The 22,862-nt window shown below is 41.4% G+C and overlaps 1 protein-coding gene across 4 annotated transcripts in view; it reads left to right on the plus strand.

Annotated features, from left to right (window-relative positions):
• The first annotated feature begins 5,364 nt into the window (after positions 1–5,364).
• SMC2 (structural maintenance of chromosomes 2) overlaps positions 5,365–22,862 on the plus strand; it is a 32,203-nt gene continuing 14,705 nt past the window's right edge. The window contains exons 1-13 of one of the 4 annotated variants that reach the window (XM_084629110.1): positions 5,365–5,496; positions 6,934–7,175; positions 8,286–8,435; positions 9,979–10,101; positions 10,622–10,660; positions 10,869–10,979; positions 11,319–11,363; positions 12,081–12,314; positions 14,777–14,926; positions 17,908–18,141; positions 19,782–19,941; positions 20,881–20,998; positions 22,272–22,410. In XM_084629110.1, coding sequence (XP_084485236.1) covers positions 7,008–7,175; positions 8,286–8,435; positions 9,979–10,101; positions 10,622–10,660; positions 10,869–10,979; positions 11,319–11,363; positions 12,081–12,314; positions 14,777–14,926; positions 17,908–18,141; positions 19,782–19,941; positions 20,881–20,998; positions 22,272–22,410 — 1,671 coding nt within the window. In that variant the 5' untranslated portion in view covers positions 5,365–5,496; positions 6,934–7,007. Of the gene's footprint in view, positions 5,497–5,562; positions 5,819–6,370; positions 6,502–6,933; positions 7,176–8,285; positions 8,436–9,978; positions 10,102–10,621; positions 10,661–10,868; positions 10,980–11,318; positions 11,364–12,080; positions 12,315–14,776; positions 14,927–17,907; positions 18,142–19,781; positions 19,942–20,880; positions 20,999–22,271; positions 22,411–22,862 lie in introns of those variants that run through there. The other 3 variants (XM_084629109.1, XM_084629107.1, XM_084629108.1) reach the window with 3 other exon arrangements.

Genomic DNA, 22,862 nt, shown 5'->3' on the forward strand with positions numbered 1-22,862 from the left:
CGATATTACAACAAAAAAACTTCAATCCAGACTCCAGCGAGAGACTGTTGAATTGGAATTCATTTGCAAATTGGATACAATTAACTTAGGCTTGAATAGAGACTGGGAGTGGCTAAGTCATTATGCAAGGTAACCTATTTCCCCTTGTTTTTTCCTACCCCCCCCCCCGACGTTCTTGTTAAATTTAATTTGTGTCCATTTATTCTTTTACGTAGAGACTGTCCAGTTTGACCAATGTACATGGCAGAGGGGCATTGCTGGCACATGATGGCATATATCACATTGGTGGATGTACAGGTGAACGAGCCTCTGATAGTGTGGCTGATGTTATTAGGCCCTGTGATGGTGTCCCCTGAATAGATATGTGGGCACAGTTGGCAACGGGCTTTGTTGCAAGGATAGGTTCCTGGGTTAGTGGGTCTGTTGTGTGGTATGTGGTTGTTGGTGAGTATTTGCTTCAGGCTGGGGGGCTGTCTGTAGGCAAGGACTGGCCTGTCTCCCAAGATTTGTGAGAGTGTTGGGTCATCCTTCAGGATAGGTTGTAGATCCTTAATAATGCGTTGGAGGGGTTTTAGTTGGGGGCTGAAGGTGACGGCTAGTGGCGTTCTGTTATTTTCTTTGTTAGGTCTGTCCTGTAGTAGGTGACTTCTGGGAACTCTTCTGGCTCTATCAATCTGTTTCTTCACTTCCGGAGGTGGGTATTGTAGTTGTAAGAATGCTTGATAGAGATCTTGTAGGTGTTTGCCTCTGTCTGAGGGGTTGGAGCAAATGCGGTTGTATCGCAGAGCTTGGCTGTAGACGATGGATCGTGTGGTGTGGTCAGGGTGAAAGCTGGAGGCATGTAGGTAGGAATAGCGGTCAGTAGGTTTCCGGTATAGGGTGGTGTTTATGTGACCATTGTTTATTAGCACTGTAGTGTCCAGAAAGTGGATCTCTGTGTGGAGTGGACCAGGCTGAGGTTGATGGTGGGATAGAAATTGTTGAAATCATGGTGGAATTCCTCAAGGGCTTCTTTTCCATGGGTCCAGATGATGAAGATGTCATCAATATAGCGCAAGTAGAGTAGGGGCGTTAGGGGACGAGAGCTGAGGAAGCGTTGTTCTAAATCAGCCATAAAAATGTTGGCATACTGAGGGGCCATGCGGGTACCCATAGCAGTGCCGCTGATCTGAAGGTATACATTGTCCCCAAATGTAAAATAGTTATGGGTAAGGACAAAGTCACAAAGTTCAGCCACCAGGTTAGCCGTGACATTATCGGGGATAGTGTTCTTGACAGCTTGTAGTCCATCTTTGTGTGGAATGTTGGTGTAGAGGGCTTCTACATCCATGGTGGCCAGGATGGTGTTATCAGGAAGATCACCGATGGATTGAAGTTTCCTCAGGAAGTCAGTGGTGTCTCGAAGGTAGCTGGGAGTGCTGGTAGCGTAGGGCCTGAGGAGGGAGTCTACATAGCCAGACAATCCTGCTGTCAGGGTGCCAATGCCTGAGATGATGGGGCGCCCAAGATTTCCAGGTTTATGGATCTTAGGTAGTAGATAGAATATCCCAGGTCCTAATAACATCAGCCACACTATCAGAGGCTCGTTCACTTGGACATCCACCAATGTGATATATGCCATCATGTGCCAGCAATGCCTCTCTGCCATGTACATTGGTCAAACTGGACAGTCTCTATGTAAAAGAATAAATGGACACAAATCAGATGTCAAGAATTATAACATTCATAAACCAGTCGGAGAACACTTCAATCTCTCTGGTCACGCAATTACAGACATGAAGGTCGCTATCTTAAAACAAAAAAACTTCAAATCCAGACTCCAGCGAGAAACTGCTGAATTGGAATTCATTTGCAAATTGGATACTATTAATTTAGGCTTAAATAGAGACTGGGAGTGGCTAAGTCATTATGCAAGGTAGCCTATTTCCCCTTGTTTTTTCCTACCCCCCCCCCGCCCCAGACGTTCTGGTTAAACTTGGATTTGTGCTGGAAATGGCCCACCTTGATTATCATGCACATTGTAGGGAGAGTGGTCACTTTGGATGAATTATTACCAGCAGGAGAGTGAGTTTGTGTGTGTATGGGGGTGGGGGGTGAGAAGGCCCATCTTGATTATCATGCACATTGTAGGGAGAGTGGTCACTTTGGATAAGTTATTACCAGCAGGAGAGTGAGTTTGTGTGTGTGTGTGTGTGTGTTTGGGGGGGGGGGGTGAGAAAACCTGGATTTGTGCTGGAAATGGCCCACCTTGCTTTTCATACACATTGTAAGGAGAGTGATCACTTTAGATAAGCTATTACCAGCAGGAGAGTGGGGTGGGAGGAGGTATTGTTTCATGGTCTCTGTGTATATAATGTCTTCTGCAGTTTCCACAGTATGCATCCAATGAAGTGAGCTGTAGCTCACGAAAGCTTATGCTCAAATAAATTGGTTAGTCTCTAAGGTGCCACAAGTACTCCTTTTCTTCTTGCGAATACAGACTAACACGGCTGTTACTCTGAAATGGATCAGGCACTAAATAATTTGACCATGACAATAGATGGCATCTTAGTAATTATGATTGGCTAACATATTAAGTAACAGATACTAGTGCACAGATTAAAGATTGACATGTTGTTTCAAGATACTGTTTACTTGGAGGAGTATTTAATTAAATGCACATATAGAAGTTTGAAGGTACTGAGCAATTTTTTCTTCAGGTGATTTATTTAGTATATATGCAGCTGGCCTGATTAATACATACAGAGAATGAGTCTACCACTCTTAGACAAGGAACCACTAACCATTAAAAATGACAAACATCAGATCTTACAGCTACTACAGATATTGTCTTTTGTCTGCAAGCATGGATGTACCCCAAAAAATTATGCCAAGTTCATCAGGAAAGATAAAACCCTTCAGACTCCTCAGTACTGAAACACACCTCTCACAGAATTCCACCCAGCACGTGTGAAGAGTCTGGTTTACAGTTTAACATCTTTATGCTCAATATATTTCATCATGTAGAGGACAGATCATACAATATAAGACATCCTAATGCAATGTCTCTCACTAGCTCAAGCCCTTTCCTGGGAGACCTTGGAGGATCATCTGTGCTCTGTCAGTGAGGCAGGGTCCTTTATGCACCTTGCCTACCCTACCCCTGCAGCAGCCGCCCCCATCTTAACCTGGTACAAAACAGTTCTCTTCCCCAGTTTACCTGAGACTCCCTTCATAGACTCCTGCTTCTTTTGTTCTGCCTTTCAGTAATTTTCCACAGCTCTCAAACCCACCCATCCCCTTCAGACAAGAGGAAGTGTCCTCTCCCAGCTAGAGCAAACCTATTGTGCCAGACTGTTTTACTTTGAATAGATGATCTTGAGTGCTGATCACTCACCACTGTAACCCTGCTAACTCATGGGGGATCCACATACATACAGGCTTTCCAAAACACAGTAATGTTATACCATTTCATAAAATCATCCCCAATTCAGAAGCAGTAGAGACAGAACCCTTGATTTATCTCAGCAACATATTTTGCTTTTACCCTTTTTTGGAGGAATAGAACTGAACTAATTCTTCTGAACTTTGATTTTTCTATGTGATAGTTTCACTTATTGCAGCTTTCTGAAACTAAGTACTCTAGGTCACATCTAACTGTAGTTTTTGCTTGCATTGTTTTGTACTGTATTGTAAATATGATTCTCACAAATCTATTTAAATGTATTTCTCTTCAGAGACAAAAAGTTAAATAAATACTTTATTAAGATACTAAGTTGAATGCCATGACTACAGATAAAGTCTTTTAATAGAATGCTAATCATGTACCCACTTTCTCTATCACTGCTTGTTTTTAGCTGATCATTCAAAGTCTTGAAAAAAACACTTTCAGACAACCTTGCAAACCAATTCCATAATTCGTTTTCAGAAGTATCAGAACAGGTCATGCGGGTGGGGGAGTGCCACTATATGTGAAAGAAAGAGAAGAATTAAATGAAATAAAAATCTTAAATGAATGAAACTGTACCATAGAATCTCTATGGATAAAGAGAAAACGAGTACTTGTGGCACCTTAGAGACTAACAAATGTATTTGAGCATAAGCTTTCGTGAGCTACAGCTCACTTCATTGGATGCATTCAGTGGAAAATACAGTGGGGAGATTTATATACATAGAGTACATGAAACAATGGGTGTTACTATACATACTGTAACGAGTGATCACTTAAGATGAGCTATTACCAGCAGGGGAGTAGTGATTATCACTACAAAAGTTCCCCCTTCCCCCACCCCCGGCTGGTAACAGCTCATTTTAAGTGATCACTCTCTTTACAGTGTGTATGGTAACACCCATTGTTTCATGTACTCTATGTATATAAATCTCCCCACTGTATTTTCCACTGAATGCATCCAATGAAGTGAGCTGTAGCTCACAAAAGCTTATGCTCAAATACATTTGTTAGTCTCTAAGATGCCACAAGTACTCCTTTTCTTTTTGTGAATACAGACTAACACGGCTGCTACTCTGAAAACTTTCAAGAGAGACTGTGGATCCCCATCCCTGGAGGTTTTAAAGAACAGGTTGGACAAACCCTTGTGAGGGGCAATCTAGGTTTACTTAGTTCTGCCTCAGCAGAGGGTGCTGGACCTGATCTCCAGGCCCCTTCCAGCCCTCCATTTTTGATTCTGTGATCCCAAGGCCCCTTCCAGCCCTCCATTTTTGATTCTGTGATCCCAAGGCCCCTTCCAGCCCTCCATTTTTGATTCTGTGATCCCAAGGTCCCTTCCAGCTCTACATTTTTGATTCTATGATCCTGCTATTCCCCTGGGACACTACTGACACAATGAGGGAGGGACAGCTCAGTGGTTTGAGCATTGGCCTGCTAAACCCAGGGTTGTGAGTTCAATCCTTGAGGGGGGGGCCATTTGGGGACGGGTGCTGCTTTGAGCAATGGGTCGGACTAGATGACGTCCTGAGGTCCCTTCCACCCCTGGTAGTCTAGGAGTGCCTGGGAACTGGAGGCAGGAGGAGAATAATGGCGGAGGGATCCAAGCGATGGAGGCATTCTCCCCTCAGTGCACGCTTCCCGCCACTCCTCCCAGGAACAGGGACTCCCACGCCGCATGCCCAGCTGCCCCCCGCGAGCGGGGACTCACACCCCGCAGGCGCGCGCCTGCGCACATGCCCCTTCCTTGGCTCTATCCTACTGCCCCCACCCGGAAGGAACCCGCGCTCCCCTCGATTACCCCTCCCCGCAAGAAACAGGGAGCAAAGGCTCGCGCCCTTATACATGCGCACTCGCAGCAGCAGGCGGGCGGGCGGAAGAAGCCCCCAATCTCCATCTCCACCTATCAGATTGCGGGGGGTCCTCTCTTGCCCGGGTCTGTCCACGGCAGACGCCGGAATCAATACGTTCTCCGCTTAAAACAGCCTCCTCCCGCGGCGCCGTGGGGTTCTATGGCGCGCTCTCCTTGGCGCCCCGCTCGTCGCCACCCGGGAGCGCTGCGTCGCGTGCAGGTTAGGTGAGCTCAGGCGAGCCCAGGGCAATCAGGCAGCCGCGGGGCTCCCGTCAGTCCTTGCGCGCCAAAATTCAAGCTAAGCGGAAGGGCGCCGGGAGCGGCCGGGCGGTGGGATTCTAGACCCCGCGGCTAACGGTCTGTCCCCGCGCTCGACCCGCCTCTCGGCAGGTGAGAGGCGGCCGGGCAGGGACGCAACCAGGGAGGGGGCCCAGCCTCACCGCCCTTGGCCAGGGGGCGGGTCCCGTCCCGGTTTCTCGCCGGGGGCGCGGAGAGGGCTCAGCGGATGCACCACGGATGAGGGGAGGATCCTTGAGGAATAGGTATCCCTCCCAGCTATGTTTGCAGGGGCCTTGGGGGCGGGGGGTCCTGATCCCTGCAGGACACCCCCCCCCGTCCCCCCAGCGAGGGGCTTCTTTGGGCTGTGGGTGTCCCCAGAAGGGCCTAGGTCAGTGGGGGTCTGGGCTGATACCAGTGAGGGAGCGAAGGGCCCCGCATGCCTGCCCTGCGGGCACAAGCCCTCTCATCACACATGCTCACCCCGGGGGGGGGGGCAAAATTGGTCACTGTAAACCTAGTCACTGAGGGACAGCAGTCCCAGGCCTGTGCCTGCCCCCAGTCCCTGCCTTTGCAAGCCCCTGATCTTACTGTTTGTCTTTTCCTTTTTCTGGGTGACCCGAACCACAGAGGACAAGGGACTGTCCAGGAGCTGTCAGATTTACAAAGTCGCACAGTAAAACTGGCTATAAACAAAGTGCTACCAGGTGTACAGAATAAGGAGACATTTCTCTCTGATCTCAGTTTGGGATAATCTGAAAATCACATTTGTAAAGATAGCAGACAGTACTGGGATTTTTTTTTTTATAGTTTTCCAATTTGAAATAAAGAAGCGACTGGGTTTTTTATCTACATATATTTTTCCTATGAAGTTCTCAACTATTTTAACACAATTTTAAGCCTAACATAAAGTCACGTTCTGCTCTGGATACAAATAACAGTCCACAAGGTACTTCAGCACTGCCCTTTTAAATTTCTTCCTCTCTCCTTTCTTCAAAAAGACTTTAGTCTTTCTTTTTGCCCCCTATTAGTCTTGTATTTTTTTTTCTTGATGAGAAACCTATTTTGTTCTACAGTAGAACTTCTATTTGAATATCATGAGGCATATTGAATAAAGTCATGTAATCAAGGGACTCTTCAATGTGAGTAATATTTGCTGGGGGACTCAATTATCCCTCCTTTGGATAACTGAGATTCAGATAACTGAGGTTGTACTGTTGTGGCAAAAAAAAATCTTATCACATTCTTGCATGTGGGACCAAATACCACTGTGTGTGCTAGAGTGGTATTATATTCTTTTCCATTTGTTTCATACTTTGGTTTATATTAGGAGTGCCCTCTGATTTTAGTAAGTCTGCTTTTGTTATTTTAAAACACACAGGACTATAAATCTGAGATCTTTCTTCATATCCCTTGGAGAGGGGCTTGGACAGGTCCTCCAGAGAGACAGAAAAGATGCATATCAAGTCAATCATTCTTGAAGGCTTCAAGTCCTATGCCCAGAGGACAGAGGTCAACGGCTTCGACCCACTGTTTAATGCTATCACCGGCTTAAATGGCAGTGGCAAGTCCAACATCCTAGACTCTATTTGTTTCCTGTTGGGCATCTCCAACCTATCTCAGGTAAAAAGGAAGGAGAAAAACTGCAGTTAGGAAGAGTCAATGAGCAACTTCTCATTGTGCTGAATAGCATCCTTGTGCAACAAACCTGAGGTTAATCTTCACAAAATGTTGTGGAGACTGATGTTACTTTTTAACCAAAATGAGACAGACTGACATTTTCTATGCTACTTTTTGGCTAGGCTCAAATTGGCAAATAAAAATGATTTTATTGATAATTAAATATGAATTTGTAATTACCACTGACTCTTATTCTCAAAATTGACTTACAATCATATCTACTGTGTCGATACTCTTTTACATAGGACTATTACAAATACTAGGGAATTCTTTTCAAACACTTTGTAGAAGACTATAAATATATTAGCTTTGTATAGCAGTAATAATCATACATTGATATAAACTATGCAGCCCAGAACCACTGGGGAAAAAATGCCAAGTTAGGAAGTCGTAGATTGGAACTGCAGACTTTTGGTAGGTAAAAGTACAATCACTGAATATAACACAAACTTATTTCTCTGTAATAAAGTTGGGCATATCTGGAGCTGGTCTGAGAACACTGTTAGCTGACTCATCAGAAAAACAGCAAGCAGGTTTTGTTGAAATGATTTGTATTTAAAAGACACTGGCGTCTACTGCTACTTATATGAAAAGTGTGCATTTTGAAGCAAATGTGGATCCCAGTCTTTAAACAATGCTGCTCTGGGATTCTAGGGAAATCCAGGAAAATTGCAAGCAAATCCTATTATGCTATCTTTACAATCACACACATACTGTATCATGAAATCAAACACGTTACGTAAAGGCACTTATGTATTAACTGATCTTGTCATTGTGCTTCTAAATCTAAACATTTAATTTTTCTCATGTATCTGGTTTAAAAAAAAATGCTTAGCTGACTTACTGTATGTTAGTTTACCATGCAAGCATCTTGCACATTTTCTCCATGCTCTGTTTTATACCTGTGATCTGCTAGAGTATCTAAATGTATAGTATTCCTATTTTTCAAATATTTCATACATTTTTCCTCAAATTCTAGCAATTAATAGTGTACGGTGTGAAGCAATGCAATGGCTTTCTGTTAATAAATGTATTCCTCTTCCACATTTTCAGGTGCGAGCATCCAATTTGCAAGATTTGGTTTACAAAAATGGTCAGGCTGGAATTATTAAAGCGACTGTATCAATCACGTTTGATAATTCTGACAAGAAACAGAGTCCGTTGGGATTTGAGGCTCATGATGAGATCACAGTCACCAGGCAGGTGAGTGTTTAACATCACAAAGACTTATGTATTTCCACCATTCTCAGTGGAAAATAACTATACTAAGATAAAAGGCAGATTGTTATTTTTCAACTAGATGGTATAGAATTCAATGTTGTAGGGTTTTTTTAAATGCTCTCCACCCTTACGCCTCAGCTTATTTTGCATAATCAAGATTTCTTCAGGTAAGGTTCTAAAGAACACTTGGTTTCTTTTACTTGATTGTGCACTAATTTTTTTTAAATATGCTCTCTTGAAAACTTCATGAACTTGTGCTAGGAAAGCAATGTTTTCAGAGAGAACTCAATAACAAACTATATAAGATTTGAGCTAAGCAAGTAAATAAGGATATAACAAGTTGCCTTTTCACAGTTCATACTCCAAATTTTGTAGTATTCCATATACCATAAACATTGACTCTACTCCCTTAAATGGAAACGCACCTAATCATGAGACAACATTCCTGGAGCAAGCTATATTGTCCCATACAGAAAATAGTGTGCTTCCCTTTTCTGCCTTTCTCCTTTCCTTTTGTCCACTTGCGATACTGAATTCATTTATTCACAGTACAGATGTGGTACAGACAGGAGCACTGGAAGCTTTCCTATGCTGTCTCAGAGTGTGCTTTGACTTGACACGAAGGGACCACCTCTAGAAGTAATTGGTTCCCATGACCCATATTAACCATAACTAAAGCTGCAAGTTTGTCACGGAAGTCTCAGGAAGTTTGTCTCAGGAAGCTCAGGCAGCCCCAGGCCAGTCATACTGGCCACTGCTTGGGCAGTCTTGGGCCATCGCCTCCCTCCCACCCCCCCCAGCAGCAGCAGGAGGAGTTTGTGGGGGGGGCTCAGGGCTGGGGGTTGTGGCGTGGAAGGGGATGAGGGCTCTGGGCAGCGCTTACCTTGGGGGGCTCCCTGGAAGTGATAACATGTCCCTCAGCTCCTAGCTCCAAGCACAGCCCCCACTCACAGGCACCACCCTCACAGCTCCCATTGGCTGTGGTTGCCATTGGCTGGCAGTGCTAGGAGCTTAGGGAGGGAATGTCATCGCTTCCCAGAAGCCGGGTAGAGAGCCTGCCAGCCCTGCCAACCACCCCACCACCTCCCATCTGTCCATGACCTGTCCATGACTTTTACTAAAAATACCAGTGACTAAAACATAGCCTTAACCATAACCTTTCTGATGAAACTGACAACAAGTTTGCTAGTTGTGGTGGCGGTATTTTTTTTTTTCTGGTCTGACACTGAACTGAGAGACTTGTTTCTGACTACCAAGGAATTGCCAAAGATACTTGCCATGGGGGTTTAGCTCACATTTTTGCAGTTGGGGTAGAGGATTTTAAAAACGGTACTTCAAACTGATGAGAGGGTTTGTTTGATCTGTGTATTTTGTAATTTTGTTAATTCCCTCTGGACACATTGAAACTGTTTTCCATTTGTTGTTTGCTCAGATTCCTCCATCTAAGAATTCCATTAGTTTGTATTCTCAAACCATAAAGCCATTTTTAGTTAATTTTGAGTATCCCATTTTTCTTTTTCTCAAGGTCGTCATTGGTGGTAGAAATAAGTATCTAATCAATGGTGTGAATGCAAACAACACAAGAGTGCAGGATCTCTTCTGTTCTGTTGGGCTCAATGTCAATAACCCTCACTTTCTCATTATGCAGGTATTATATATATATTCCTAAAAACTTACTTCCTTTGTTGCTGGATTTGGGAATTTTGCTTTACATTAGCTCTATACATTGTTTCTATTACCACAGAGGCTTCCACATATTGACTGACATCAAATCTCTCAAAGCCAATCTGTGACTAAGAATTTAATCAAAATCAGTCAGTCAGTAAGAGATTCCAAACAGGGAGTGAAAGCAATGTGCCTGATCAGTGTAACTATGTATAGCGGGACACAGCATAAGCAAAGTTATAAAGTATAGCACATAATACTTACCAGCTGACTGTAATGAGACACAAGCTGTTTCAGATTTGAATCTGAACTTTCAAGAATGAGATAACTGAAGCAAAACCAGGTTTGTTCTTTTAGACAGAATAAATTTATCTTTAAAAAATTATTATACTACCTGATAAAGTTTTGATTGAGAATTTAATATATAAAAATCTTACACTTTATATGACAGTTTAGTGCACTTTGAGTTTAAGGGCCATAATCATTTTTGCCTCTATTTCCAGGGACGAATTACCAAGGTTCTAAACATGAAACCTCCAGAGGTGAGAACACAGCTGACGTTTCCTTTCTTTCTCTTTTTTCTTGATATCCTTTATATGTGTAAAATTTTGAGTTGACTGTTTGCTCAGGACTGTTGGAACTGTATTTTGAAGAAAGGTGGGGAGGGAAAATTTTTTGTTTAACACTGGTGATTTTGAAGCAATTTCATAAGCTTAGTGGGTAGGTTTTTTTTTGTTTTTGTTTTTCCAGATTTTAGCTATGATTGAAGAAGCAGCTGGTACAAGGATGTATGAGTGCAAGAAAATAGCTGCCCAGAAAACTATAGAGAAAAAAGAGGCAAAACTGAAAGAAATTCAAACGGTACTACGTGTTTGCAATTGTGTGGCTTTTTAATGCTTTACATAAATTGAATAACCATCAATGATAGCAGTTGTAAGGTGACTTGAATGACTCAATTGACTGTTGTGTAGCCTTAGAAAGAACAAAAGCTTCTCTGCCACAATAGAAGAGGCAGTACTTGACCCATTTGCACCACCATGGTCCCTTCTCTTTCCCCTGCCCCCATTTGTTGTATATTTATGGTTTGTGGAAAGTTTGCTTTTTCTGCCTAAGGCAATGTGCATGTGGTCAGAGTAGTAGGATTTGTGAGAGTTTTCAGATTTAAGAATCTGAAAATATATTCTATTTTTTATGTTTCAGATTTTAGAGGAAGAAATCACTCCAACCTTACAGAAACTGAAAGAGGTACCGATCATTAGACCAGAAATACATTTTTGGCTTTTAAACAGACTTAGTGTTCTGCTGGGTGAAATTACACTGGGGGCCAATTTTTAAAATATTGGAAAATAGCATGACTAACTTGGATAATCTCTTCAATGATTCATTTTTTGAAACAAAATGCTCTCCTAGACTCTAAAACATCTACACACATTTCTAGTCTGAATATCTTTTTAATGTGGAAAACATGGTTTATAGAGATGATATTTTATTTTCAAATGTCTAATTATAATGGTAACATTGGCCATTCAGGACCTGCAAGAAATTATGGAGAAAAAAAACTCGAAGACAATTGCAAGATGAAGTTTTAACTTGGTTCATAAAAGGATATCCAAGTGTTGATGCTAATACAACAGCCTGTACTGTGCAAACATTTGCTAACATTTTGCTAAGCAGGCATGTGTATGTATAATGCATTTGATGCTTCAGAGGAAGGCAAAAGTGTAACGCATATAGCCAGTTGGGTACTACTGTATGTAGGAAAGGAGAATCCTTCCTTGCTTTCTCATCCCTCTAGGGGAATTGACATATATCCTTTGAAGCATGAGATTTAATTACTCGCCTTGGCTTGTATAGCTACAAATATTCATCATAAAGTTATACAGAACTTTTTAGAAATACCATGGGCGTATTACAAAAAACTTTTAATGATGGCTTATTTTTATTGGTGGCCCTTTCTTTCAGGAACGATCATCCTATTTAGAGTACCAAAAGGTAATGCGAGAGATAGAACACTTAAGCCGTCTCTATGTTGCATATCAGTTTGTCTTGGCTGAAGAGACGAAGGTACGTTCTGCTGATGAGTTAAAGGAAATGCAGGCTAACATAGCGAAACTTCAGGAAACAATGGCTGAGAATGAGAAAAAGGTGAAGGAACTTAACAAAGAAATAGCAGAGATGGAAAAGAAGAGAGATCAGGTAAGTGAACACAAATATGTTTATGTTGATGTATATATTAACACAAGGGATTAAATTGGAAAGGAATAACTTCATTTCTCTGAATTAAAATATATAGAGAGAACCAGTGTTCCCTGTAATATTTTACATTCATGCGCGGAATGAATTTTGTTATGTGCACCAATATGGAGGTGATGTGTGACACATCACCTTCATATTGGTGCACATAACAAAATTAATGTGGTGGGGGTGGGGCTGAGGGGTTCGGACTGCAGGAGGGGGCTCAGGCCTGGGGCAGAGGGTTCGGGCTCTGGGTTGGGGCCAGGGATGAGGGGTTTGGGGTGTGAAAGGGGGCTCAAGGCAGAGGGTTGAGGTGTAAGGGTTCTATGGGCTCTGGGGTGGGGCCGGGGATGAGGGGCTTGGGGTGCAGGCTGCCTCAGGGCTGTGGTGGGGAGAGGAGGACTCCCCCCAGCCGTCTCTCACCGCAGCTGCTCGGGGCTGAGGAAGGGGCACCTCTCCCCACTGCAGCCCTGAGCCCCTGCACGGGACTTAATAGGTGGCTGAGCAGCTTAGAGGGAATTTAGGAGAGAACGATTTCCTTTGGGTTTTATATGCTTATGTTTATACACTACATACTGTAATTCTTAGCCATTATGTGAAAGACACACTTGATTTAATAATTATACTTCCATCTAAAATATTTTACATCCTATCATTACCAGTAATACCTAAGATAACTGAAAGATTAGAAATACTGTCTTTTCAGGCTTTTTATTTTTACTTTTTTCATTTGATAGTTATTTGAGTTTAGTCGGCTTGTGACAAAATAGCATTAAGATAAAGAAAATAAGACTATACACCACAAAAGTTGGCAGAGGGATTTTGTAGTTCTTGAGCATCTTTTTGAGATTGAGTAGATTTCTATTTGGCGGCATCCATTAATAAAGAATAAGAATTATATTTTATTATGATATAAACACTGATATTTTATAGGTCACCTAACACCAGATTATGTGGTTATCTTAATGGCATTATAACTGTAGAAGAACTAAGCCAAGTGCAGTCATATTCTCACAATTTCTATTTTCCATGCCAGTGGAAATAGGAACATAGTTTAGCATACTTAGGCCCTGATTCTGTGTATATTTACGCATGTGAGTAGCTCGTCTCATGTGAAATAAATAATATTTGTGGAAGTAGATCTTTGATTGGTGTGGAAGATTCACATTCAGACGTTCTAAAACTCAGAAAACCCTGTCATTTTGAGAATGAACATTCTTGTATCTTTGAAAGAGGGGGAGATGTCCAGCCAGAGAGAAGATACCTGAAAGGCAACTTATTTACTCGAAGAGAAATAAATGCCACAGTTCAGAATAAATGAATGAAAATCCTTCTAGATCCATTGGAAAACCATTCATTCTCTGATGCCTCCCATCCACTCTTTAATGTAAAATGACAAAAATGTTATTTGTGTACTTTATATTGTGGTTAAAAGACACTTCAGCAAGTCAAATTGGGCTCAAAATTCAGCTTTTATAAAAATAAGCATTCATGCAAGATAATGGAAATGTTTCTACCATATTTTCCAGCGCCAATGAAACGATTCTTAAACGTAGGCTTTTCAAACGTTGCCCTGTATTATTTAAACCCAAATATAGCAGCACCTTGCTACCAAATCCAACCTGGAAGTCAAGCTTACTTGAAACTGATTTTTTTTTTTTTTTAAATGAAGCTATTTGCTCTGTGTGTTCATTGCACAGAGATTTGCATCAAGTGAACAGCATAAATAGTGAAAAATAAACTTGATTTATAATTAGGGCCCTACCAAATTCACGGCTGTGAAAAACACGTCATGAACCGTGAAATCTGGTCTTTTTGGTACTTCTACCCTATACTATACAGATTTCACGGTGGGGAGACCAGCGTTTCCCAAACTGGGGGTCCCAATCCAAAAGGAGGTTGTGGGGGAGGTTGCAAGGTTATTGTTCGGAAGGGTTGCAGTATTGCTACTCTTACTGCGCGCTGCTGCCTTCAGAGCTGGGCAGGCAGAGAGTGGCGTCTGTTGGATGGGAAACCAGCACTGGAGGCAACGGCGCTGCCAGCAGCAGTGCAGAAATAACAGTGGCAATACTGCAACACTCCCCGCCCCACAATAATCTTGTGCTCCCCCCAACTCCCTTTTGGGTCAGGACCCCTACAGTTACATCATCATGAAATTTCAGATTTAAAATATACGATTTTTAAAATCCTATGACCGTGAAATTAACCAAAGTGGGGCCGTGAATTTGATAGGTCCCTATTTGTAATTATAATGATTAAAACTAAAAGAATTTTAAGTGACAGTGGTAAGGAAATTTGGTTTTAATCTCTTTTTTTTTTCTTTTTTTTTCCTCAATGCAGCTGAATAGAATGTACAATATCATATGATTATTATACAGGTTTCTTGTAGTATGAATTACATTTTTTTTTTGCCTTGGTTATAGGAAGTTGGTGGTGTACTCCGTTCACTGGAAGATGTTCTTGCAGAAACTCAGAGAGTTGATACAAAAGCACAAAGTGCTCTTGATCTCAAGAAGCAAAACTTTAAAAATGAAGAGAAGAAATGTAAAGAATTAGTAAAAAGCATGGAGGAGGTAAACAGTAAGGCCCTTGTTTTTAAAACTTCAGGAAAATATTTAAACTGGTGCACTACAAACATCTTCAGTAATATATAATAGCTGTATGTTGTGATTTTATTTATTACTTTTCTGTAATGTATGTCCAAGAGGGATAAGAGCGCTGGGACAAATGTATGGCATAAACATGCCAGGGCGCCACAAGGATAGAATCATAGAAGATTAGGGTTGGAAGATGCCTGAGGAGGTCATCTAGTCCAACACCCTGCTCAAAGCAGAACCAACCCCAAATAAATCATCCCAGCCAGGGCTTTGTCAAGCTGGGCCTTAAAAACCTCTAAGGATGGAGATTCCACCACCTCTTTAGGTAACCCATTCCAATGCTTCAACACCCTCCTAGTGAAATAGTTTTACCTAATATCCTCCCCCACTGCAACTTGAGACTGTTGCTCCTTGTTCTGTCATCTGCCACCACTGAGAACAGCCAAGTTCCATCCTTTTTGGAACCCCCCTTCAGGTAGTTGAAGGCTGCTATGAAATCCCCCCCTCATTCTTCTGCGGACTAAACAAGCCCAGTTCCCTCAGCCTCTCCTCGTAAGTCATGTGCCCCAGCCCCCTGATGATTTTCGTTGCCCTCCGCTGGACTCTCTCCAATTTGTCCGCATCCTTTCTGTAGTGGGGGGCCCAAAACTGGACACAGTACTCCAGATGTGGCCTCACTAGTGCCAAATAGAGGGGAATAATCACTTCCCACGATCTGCTGGCAATGCTCCTACTAATGCAGCCCAATATGCCGTTAGCGTTGGCAACAAGGGCACACTGCTGACTCATATCCAGCTTCTCATCCACTGTAATCCAGGTTCTTTTCTGCAGAACTGCCGCTTAGTCAGTCAGTTCCCAGCATGTAGCAATGCATGGGATTCTTCCATCCTAAGAGCAGGACTCTGCACTTGTCCTTGTTGAACTTCAGCAGATTTCTTTTGGCCCAATCCTCCAATTAATCTAGGTCACTCTGGATCCTATCCCTACCCCCAGCATATCTACCTCTCCCTCCATCTTAGTGTCATCCACAAATTTGCTGAGGGTGCAATCCATCCCATCATCCAGATTATTAATGAAGATGTTGAACCCATGGGGCCGACCCATGGGGCACTCCTCTTGATACTGGCTGCCAACTAGACATTGAGCTGTTGATCACTACACGTTGAGCCCGACGAGCTAGCCAGCTTTCTATCCACCTTGTAGTCCATTCATCCAATCCATACTTCTTTAATTTGCTGGCAAGAATACTGTGGGAGACCGTATGAAAAGCTTTGCTAAAGTCAAGGTATATCACGTCTACCGCTTTCCCCATATCCACAGAGCCAGTTATCTCATCATAGAAGTCAATTAGGTTAGTCAGGCATGACTTGCCCTTGGTGAATCCATGTTGACTGTTCCTGATCACCTTCCTCTCCTCCAAGTGCTTCAAAATGGATTCCTTGAGGACCTGCTCCACGATTTTTCTGGGGACTTAGGTGAGGCTGACTGGTCTGTAGTTCCCTGGATTCTCCTTCTTCCCTTTTTTAAAGATGGGTACTATATTTGCCTTTTTCCGATTGTCCAGGACCTCCCCTGATTGCCATGAATTCTCAAAGATAATGGCCAATGGCTCTGAAATCATATCAGCCAACTCCTTCAGCACCCTCAGATGCATTGCATCTGGCTCCATGGATTTGTGTATGTCCAACTCTTCTAAATAGTCCTTAACCTGTTCTTTCACCACTGAGGGCTGCTTGCCTTCTCCCCTTACTGCGCTTCCCAGCGCAGCAGTCTGGGAGCTGACCTTGTCTGTGAAGACCGAGGCAAAAAAAGCATTGAGTACTTCAGCTTTTTCCACATCATCCATCACTAGGTTGTCTCCCCCATTCAGTAAGGGTCCCATACTTTCTCTGACCACCTTCTTGTTGCTAACATACCTGTAGAAACCCTTCTCGTTACCCTTCCTTGTTAGCTGCAACTCCAATTGTGCTTTGGCCTTCCTGATTACATCCCTGCATGCTCAAGCAATATTTTTATACTCCTCCCTAGTCATCTGTTCTAGTTTCCACTTCTTGTAAGCTTCCTTTTTGTGTTTAAGCTCACCATATATTTCTCTGTTAAGCCAAGCTGGTTGCCTGCCATATTTGCTATTCTTTCTGCACATCAGGGTGGTTTGTTTCTGCACCCTCAATAGGGCTTCTTTAAAATACAGCCAGCTCTCCTGGACTCCTTTCCCTCTCGTATTAGCCTCCCAAGGGATTCTGCCCATCAGTTCCCTGAGGGAGTCAGTCTGCTTTTCTGAAGTCCAGGATCTGTATTCTGTAGAGATAAAGAGTAAGTGGCATTGCCTTTTTACAATATCATGTATTATATAAAGTAGTCTAAACTTGCCCTTTAATAAAGATTTGATTTCCCCCTTCAGTATCACCTGAGAGACAGATTTTGTTTTAAACTTGGTGTTCATGTGTAGCCTCATATAAAGAATATATTTCCCATTAGGAATTAGGTGTGTGCATGAACAGAATAGGCCCCCTCAGCTAGTATTATTTTTTTTATGAAGTTCAGGGAGGATCACAATAGCTTTAAAATATGTGCTCTATGAGAATATGGATGCTCTGAAGATTAAATGAGTGTCAAGGTTCACATTTCTGTCATTGGTAACAGTAACAGGTAAAAAGATATAATACTTAAAAACTTTTCCCCTCTCATCTGTATCAGTTACAGTAATTTATTTTTCCAGTGTATTTTGTGCAACACTTTGTATTTGCCCTCTGTGTGTGGCTCTTTCGTGCAAGAATAGGGGCAAGAAAACATTTAAAAAATATAAATATATGATTGTACAACCACAAAGACTGGCAAGGGGGCTTGGGAACTTAATACTTTAAACTATTTGTAACTTATTTTTCAATACTGTTTAGATTTCAAGTTGATGTTACTCTCTCAAATGAATCTGATTGATCTGATTTGTTTTGCTAAAGGATTCTAAGGCTTTAGTGGCCAAGGAGAAGGAAGTAAAGAAGATAAAAGATGGGCTCAATGCTCTGCAGGAGGCAAGTGATAAAGATACAAATGCTTTGGTTGCTGCACAGCAACATTTTAATGCCGTATCTGCGGGTCTGTCCAGCAATGAAGATGGTGAAGAAGCAACCCTTGCTGGACAGATGATGACGTGCAAGAATGACATTAGTAAAGCAGAAACGGAGGCTAAGCAGGTAAGAATAGAAGCTAAGCAGGTAAGAATAGAAGCTAACCATGTCCCAAACAAGCATTGATGTTTTTATGAACTTTGTCTTGAAAAGCTTGCTCAGCAACATTCCATTTGGTTATCAAAAAATGCTTTACAGGGATGTTCTGTAACAGGCAGTGCATGATAGCATATTGTATTAACATACATTAGGAAAAGCCATGGCACTGACATGAGAAAAAATACAAAAATTAGAATTTTAGATTTAAAAAAGAAAGTCATGGTACTCGGTGCTTTTAATTTCAACGTCAATGTCCTGTAATTTATTTTTTTATGTTTACATTAATTGTTTAAAATTAAATGTAACCAGTTCAAGCTATATTAAAGCCCTAAATCCACTGTATATATGAAAACCAGACTTATAAAAATTCATTGATCAGTCTTGCTCAGTAGATGGCTACTTGTTCTCTTTGTCACTCAGTGTTTTTAGTGAGGGGGGGGGGGAAGCTCTGAAAGTCCTGATTTTGGTCCTGGTAGTCATGAAAAGATTAATCTTAATTTTAAATCATGCAGATCTGTGGCAAGATATGTTGGTATTCTAATTTATGCCAGATCTAGACTAAAAAGTTAGGTTGACGGAGCTACGTCTCTCGGGGTGTGAAAAATTCACATCCGTAAGTGATGTAGTTAAGCTGACCTAACCACCCCACCCCTCGGTGTAGACAGCACAAGGGCGAAGGAAGAAGTCTTCTGTTGACTTACGTGCCACCTCTCAGGGAGATGGATTAACTACACCAATGGGAGAACCCTTCCTGTCGCTGTAATGAGTGTCTACACTGAAGTGCTACAGTGGCACTCTTGGAGCATTTCTAATGAAGATATAGCCTTAATAATAGTCATTTGGTTCATTCATACTAAACTAGGGGTGGCCAACCTGAGCCTGAGAAGGGGCCAGAATTTACCAATGTACATTGCCAAAGAGCCACAGTAATATGTCAGCAGCCCCTGATCAGCATCCCTCCTGATCAGCAGTTTCTGATGTGCAGGAGACTCTGGGGGGGGGGGGGGAGGGAGGGGAAGGAGCGAGGGCATGGCAGGCTATGGGGAGGGGACGGGAAGGGGTGGAGTGGGGGCAGGGCCTGTGGCAGAGCCAGGGGTTGAGCAGTGAGCACCCCCTGGCCCATTGGAAAGTTGACACCTGTAAATTCCAGCCCCAGAGTCCGTGCCTATACAAGGAGCCGCATATTAATGCAATGTTTTAAATTAAAACTTCAAACTTAATATATGCTTAGTCCTTAGTGAGGAATGTGGTCAATGACTCATCTAAAGAAATGTGGTTTTGAAAAACCCTAAAGGGGGCCTACTCCTTTTCATTCATTTACTAACCCTATTCATTACCCTCTCTGAAACCTTCCCCCATCCTGCCTTTTAATATATGACCTAAAATAACAGAGAGATGCACAATATAATATTTTTATTTCCAGACTCTCTCCCCCATCTACTATTGCACTGTGTTTTTAAATGCCAAGGATGCTATTTGACACTACTGTAAGTGATAAGGATCCTGAATGATAACCCAAGCACACTGATAATGTAGACATTCTAAATCTATACAACATACTATTTGAAAACCTCCAGGTTCTGTATTTGTCCTGTATTTCACTATAGGCTCAAATGAAGTTGAAACATGCTCAACAAGAATTAAAGACAAAACAAGCAGAAGTAAAAAAGATGGATAGTGGCTACAAGAAAGATCAAGAAGCATTTGAAGCTGTCAAAAAGCTGAAAGAAAAACTAGAAAATGAAATGAAAAAGCTAAACTATGAAGGTTTGTGGTACTGACTTACTGCAAGAATAGCAATTTTGGGATTGATGGGTGGAAGTCTAGGACGATCTAGAAGAACCTGGTGTGAAGAAAGAGCCTGAAAATATAGGAAGAGAACTCTGAAGAAATTAATATTTCTGCCATTTTAATGAATGGTTACTAGTATAGTGGAGCTAGTACAATAGAATTAGATGGGAAAATATGCAGCTTTCTTACTTGTAGCAGGTCAGAGTTCATAGATCACTGGGCTGCAGGTTGGGGCTGTATGATTGCATGTTGAAGGTAAAAGCATACTAGTTTAAACTTATAGGCCAAGATTTACAATTCTGGGTATTTAAATTGGGACACCAGACTAAAACTTTCCCCCAACCTCTTCCCAGTAAAGGGCAATGATGCATTTTCATTAAGGCACCTTCACACCACTCTGTCAACCTAAGTATAACTCACATCCAATTTGAGGCCCCTTTACAGTGCAAATGCAGAGCCAGAGTATACAGGGGCTCTACTGTAAATGAAAATCCAGCCCAAAGTCAATAGCAAATGCCAGTGTTTGCCATTTCTGAAAATCTAACCAGTTTAAGTGCCTTAGTTTAGGCACCTAAGTTGGAAAATGTTGTCCTAAGCAAGGTAAAGTGTCTTGGAATTTTTTGTGTATGTCCTCACTGCAAAAAGTGCATTTATTTAGCTAAAAGTACCAATTATTGTTTTTCTATAAATCTCATTGAAGCTTGCTAAGTTCCAAGTTTTTGATTTATGTCTGTTTGGAATATTTGGGTGCCAATATTTTGCTTAAATTATAGCTGTAAGAATCTTGGAAGAAGGAAGGACTTCTCATTATGCCTTGGGCTACTTGCTGTGTACCTGCTTCTAAACTGCTTCATATCTAAATCTGCAAAGAGTGTGACTAAAAAGTTCAGTGATATGTTTGTTTGGCTCTTTTAGACAAAAAAGAAGAAACTCTTTTAGCAAAACGGAGAGAGCTGTCTCGTGACGTCGATCAGTTGAGAGAGTTATATGAAGCCTTAATGGCCAAGTTTCCCAGTCTACGTTTTGAATATAAGTAAGGCCTCAGAATTGTACTCTAATGTTCACTAAACATCTATTTAAAAAAATAAAAGTCCACACAATTTTATAGAAGTTTCTAGAGAACTCAGGAGGATGACAATTCAGGAAGTCATTGTTTTGCTATTGGTATATAAATAGTTTGCTTCCCTTTCCATTACTGACTTTCAGTTATGGCATGATTAATCTGCCTGGGTATTTAGGACAATAATATATTACCTGGCACTTACACGGCTCTTTTTACACATGGATGTCCAAGCACTTTACAAAGGCGGTAAATATCATTATCTACTTTTTACAGATGGGGAAATTGGGGTATGAAGAAGTAACATGATTGCCCAAAGGTCCATCCTGCCAGTGGCAGAGCTAGGTCTCCTGAGCCACAGTCTGGTGCACTATCCACTGGGACAAGTGAAAGTGAAAACAGCAGATGCATTTATTAAATGCTTGCAAATGTTAATGTTACCTGCTAATTTCTGATGATATAGCATCAAAACGATTAGTTATCCTTTTCCCATAGCAATATTGTAGCAGCTAATTACTGATCAGTTTTATACTGTCACTGTTGAGAAATGCAGTTTTCTTTAAATATCCGTAGGTATTAGTATTTTCAGTTAGAGAAACTTGCTGTATCTTTTTGTCTAAAGTTTGCTATGATCCATTATTATATTATTAAATTTTGTATGTGTGCCTCTTTAAATAGTACCTTTGACAAGTTCATTCAAATCTAAAAGTCTAGTTATAACATGTAAATGATAAAAATTCAATAACTTCTTACATTCAAGAAAAAAATAATTTCATGAACTTCATCATCTCCCCAAACCTCTTTCATGTAACTATATAAAAAACTACTTTAATGAAAGATTTATACCTCGTACCTAATGAATAGACTTGCTTCATGTAACTTTAATTTAACGCCAAAATATGCCCGTAAATTAGAAATATTAGTAATGCTCCCAAATTTCGTTAGTTTATTAATAAAGTCAGTTCTGCATAACTGTTTGTAGTGCCAAGTTTTATGAACAACTTGAGGCAATGTTGAAGGCAGGATTCTTCTATTTATTCCACAGCTGACAGTTTACTTGGAAAACCTTATTTGTTTGTTATGAAGTTTTAAAATAATTTTAGCTGTCTGTGGCTTCAGAATATTATATCTCTGTACATTGTGGAATTTTTATATTAATATATGTGGGTTCAGCGTTTGTCATAAGTTGTTTTCATCGTAGCATACAAATTATGTTTCTTATCATATAGTTTTAATTTATTTTAAGGGATCCAGAAAAAAATTGGAACCCAACCCATATCAAAGGGCTTGTTGCCTCTCTAATCACCGTGAAAGAGATCTCCACAGCAACAGCTCTAGAAGTGGTAGCTGGGGGAAAACTCTATAACATTGTGGTGGACACAGAGGTATGTTTCTTAACATATAACTTTTGAGTACATCCCTTTGGCTGTATTCAACCCTGTGATTTAGTCATGCAACTTCTATGGACACTCCTGAGAGATGTGTAGTTAAAACTTTGTGCATTAAGGCCCAGATTTTCAAAAGCAATTAGTGACTTGGGGTCTCAACTTCAGACACTTTAAAAGGGTGCAGGTTTTCAGAAAGTGCTGAGCACCTGAACTCTGAAAATCAGGCCCCTTTAAGGTATCTCCAGTTGGTCCCCACCCCCAAATTTAAGGCCCATCAAATCCCTAGTCACCACTAAAAATCTTGGCCCATACCAATAGGATATCCTTCAGCAGATACCTTAGCAAGTAGTGAATTTACCTTTAGTGAGTATGAATTAATATAGGTCAATGGAGTTATGCGTCCTTAGGCCAAATGTTAAACTCTCCAGTATGTGTATCATTCCTGTAAG

The sequence above is a fragment of the Lepidochelys olivacea genome (assembly GCF_965140295.1).
Source record: "Lepidochelys olivacea isolate rLepOli2 genome assembly, chromosome: 5".
Taxonomy (NCBI): Eukaryota; Metazoa; Chordata; order Testudines; family Cheloniidae; genus Lepidochelys; species Lepidochelys olivacea.